Source organism: Penaeus monodon, chromosome 35 (assembly GCF_015228065.2).
Source record: "Penaeus monodon isolate SGIC_2016 chromosome 35, NSTDA_Pmon_1, whole genome shotgun sequence".
Taxonomy (NCBI): domain Eukaryota; kingdom Metazoa; phylum Arthropoda; class Malacostraca; order Decapoda; family Penaeidae; genus Penaeus; species Penaeus monodon.
Window position 1 is genome coordinate 9,161,447 of NC_051420.1, and position 3,208 is coordinate 9,164,654.

The window sequence follows — 3,208 nt, forward strand, 5'->3', positions numbered from 1 at the left end:
AGGTAACCGTAGAAACTCTGCCTTGAATTTGCTTCCTGATAGGTGTACCTCATTAAAACATTACCTTTAATTTCTTCAGACTGTCCAGAAACGTGGTGGTGCTGTCATTGCTGCTCGTAAGCTGTCTTCCGCTATGTCTGCTGCCAAGGCTGCTTGCGACCACATGAAGAGCATCTGGCAGGGCACCGCTGATGGCCACTTTGTCTCCATGGGAGTCTTCTCTGATGGTTCCTACAACACCCCTGAGGGAGTCATGTACTCCTTCCCCATCACCATTAAGGACAAGGCCTGGACTATCGTGAAGGTGAGTGGTCTCATATACGTAGTAGTAGTAGTAGTTGTAGTAGTGTAGTATATGTGTATACTTGTGTGTGTGTGTGTGTATATATATAATTTTTTTAACAATTGCAAACCATCATATACAAAACAATTGAAGTTGATTTACCATATTCTTTATAGAATCAGGCAGTATATTTATTATACAAATCAGTTGAGTTAACAGCTGTTCATTCCTTGTGAGTTGTGTTTTGTTGACACTTGGTTATCCCTGTTTTAGGATCTTCCCATTGACGACTTTGCACGTGAAAAGATGGATGCCACAGGAAAGGAGCTCTGCGAAGAACGTGATGATGCCCTTGCTGTGTGCCAGGATTAGGAAGTCGCGGCAGCTAAACCCAGGCTCTGAGATAGACCATCTAACTATACACATTGTTTAAGAAGTATATATATATATGAATATATGAACATGACTTTGCTCAAGAAACAACCACAGTACTAAAATGGGTTTGTGCAAAGAGACCCAACATATGAAGAATACAGACAGCGAAAGATCATGTGTTTTGAGAAGCGAGAGGTGTAATGTCTAACCATAAATGTTGGTATGCAAGGAATCTACTTGAGCCTTCATTGTGGTTTAATTATGTTGAGGTTTTTGTTATTTGATTATGTGGAGAAAAAGGAGCGTGACTTCCTTCAGTATGTCATCGTAGCCCGTTTATGTAGGTACATCAGAAGAGCTTGTCCTGCAAATGTTTCTTTTAAAGCACAGTTTGTTTCGTGGTTCAGTAGTTTGTCTTGTCACTCTTCCTGAGTTTTAGTCCTTTAGATCATTATGTACATACACCCTTCAAGAACCTTTTCATTACATAGTTGATGTAGTGTGTATATATACTGCTTTCTTAGTAACGTGCAAATACCAGGCATTTGTTACCATGGAAGTGGTATAATCTCATCCTGAGTTTAACTGCCACCTGATGTTAATTTAATTACATTTCAAAATGTATGATTTAAACAACTGGAATGTATATGAAAGTTGTATTTGTGGGATTTTAGCACTGTTATTGTTTTGTTAGGCAAAGCGGAAGTATGAACTTAGAAACATAAAATGATAAAAAATGAAACTGTTTTTTCATTCACCTTTACTTTGACCTTATACTGTGAAGTATCCGATTGTACAAATCTGCCTAAATCAGTTTCAAATTTGTACATAGCACTTAACCCATGTAGTAATTGTGTGACTTTTGCTGAATTTGAGCTCCTTTGCTTTTGTCCAATCTTAGGGGAAAAAAGAAAAAAATTTCATTCATCCTGGACTCTGTATTACTCTTATCCCCCCCCCCCATTTCTTGCTGGTCGTGGGAGAGATAAAGACACAGAGACAGACCCGATGCAGGGAATCACCACTAACTTTGACCTCAGCCTCGCCTCAACTAATTTTGCATGATCTTTCTTTCTCCCCCTTTCCTTTTCCTCGTCTTCGTCACCCCCTTCTGTCCACTTACCCCAATCGTTAATGTTTTTCATTCTCCCCAAAGAAACACTCCATCCTCTCCTCCATGTGCATCACCATTCCCTCTTCCTTCCTAATTATCCTTCTCACTCCCACTTAGATGTTCAGGTCTGAATTGTGGCCTAGCATTTGCTTTTTGAAATAAGACATGTTAGGCAGCATAGTCTTTCTTCAAATTTCAGCAAAAGATGGCATAGAGAGCATGAGTACACAAGTTATTGTTGAGGGGGTGGGGTCTGCTTTAAGTCTGAGATGTGATTATATTGACATGAATCATTGTAATCTTCATGTTTCTCGTACGGATTGCATAAATTATCTTTACTGACATGATTTCGCATATCTGATAACTAAAGTTACCTTAGTCCTAGACATTGGAACCTCGTGTGGATTCAAATAGCCGCTGTTGTATTATTGCTGTTATTATACACCCCCTCCATTCCTTGCCCTTTTTTGTCGTGGGGGGAGCTTAGGAGGCGAGGACTACGGACCCAATGCTGGGGATCTCCCCTGCCTTTGGCCTCGGCCCTCGACTCGACTTTTCGACCGTCTTTTCCCCCTCCCGCTTCTTCGTTTCTGCCCCTTTTCCAATCCCTTCTCCCCCCCAATCCCTTGCCCGTTGTTGTCGTGGGGGGGGCTTAGGAGGCGGAGACTGGGACCCAATGATGGGGAACTCCCCAACCTTGGGACTCAGCCCTCGACTCAACTAATTTTGCATGGTCTTTATTTTCCTTCCCACTTTTCGTTTCTGTCCCTTCACCAAACCCTTCTGCTATCCACCTCCTAAGGTGTGAGAGCCGTGCTGAAAGGATGAAAGGCTGACTTTGTGCCAGTCCTGAACGGCCTGAGGGAGCCATGGGCACGGTATTCCCCTGATTTTTCTAGCCCTTACCCCTCAAGGGGACCCTGAGGGGTGGACTGTTTTTATCCCCAACATAATCCAGGCTTACCATGGCCAGCAATGAAAACTTATCTCCACTATTAGGGGCAATGAGGCTTGCCCCTTTATCAAATAGCCCCAACGATGTAAACCCACCCGATTCCCTGACCCCAGGCTCTCCTTTGACCACGGCTCCGAACACTGCAACAACTACCCCCTCATCAATGCCTACTAGTACAGTAGCCAACAACCAATCCTTAAGAAACATTTCCACTCTCCCAGCACGCTCAACTTCATCACCTCTACCCCCACAACCTCCAACATCAACCACCCCATCCTCCCTTATTAATACCTTACAGCCTTATTGCCCACCTCCCCATAACACTACCTCCCTCAACACTACTCCATCTTCGTCACGCCCCCGCCCTTCTACTACCCCTATCTCTACAACAATTTTGAATACCCTCTTCAGCGCAGCCAAATGGGACCGATTTTTCGTGATCCCTCCCACAGCTCCCTACTCTGACAACACCCTTCTCTTC

General features: G+C 43.5%; 1 protein-coding gene across 1 annotated transcript; it reads left to right on the forward strand.

Moving 5' to 3' along the window:
- Positions 1 to 79: 79 nt before the first annotated feature.
- Positions 80 to 1,400, forward strand: LOC119595041 (malate dehydrogenase, cytoplasmic-like; the record flags this gene model as incomplete). Its single annotated transcript, XM_037944168.1, is given in 2 exon segments — positions 80 to 304; positions 557 to 1,400. Coding segments are annotated over 2 exon segments (324 nt in total), but the record flags the coding sequence as incomplete, so codon positions are not given.
- Positions 1,401 to 3,208: the final 1,808 nt, after the last annotated feature.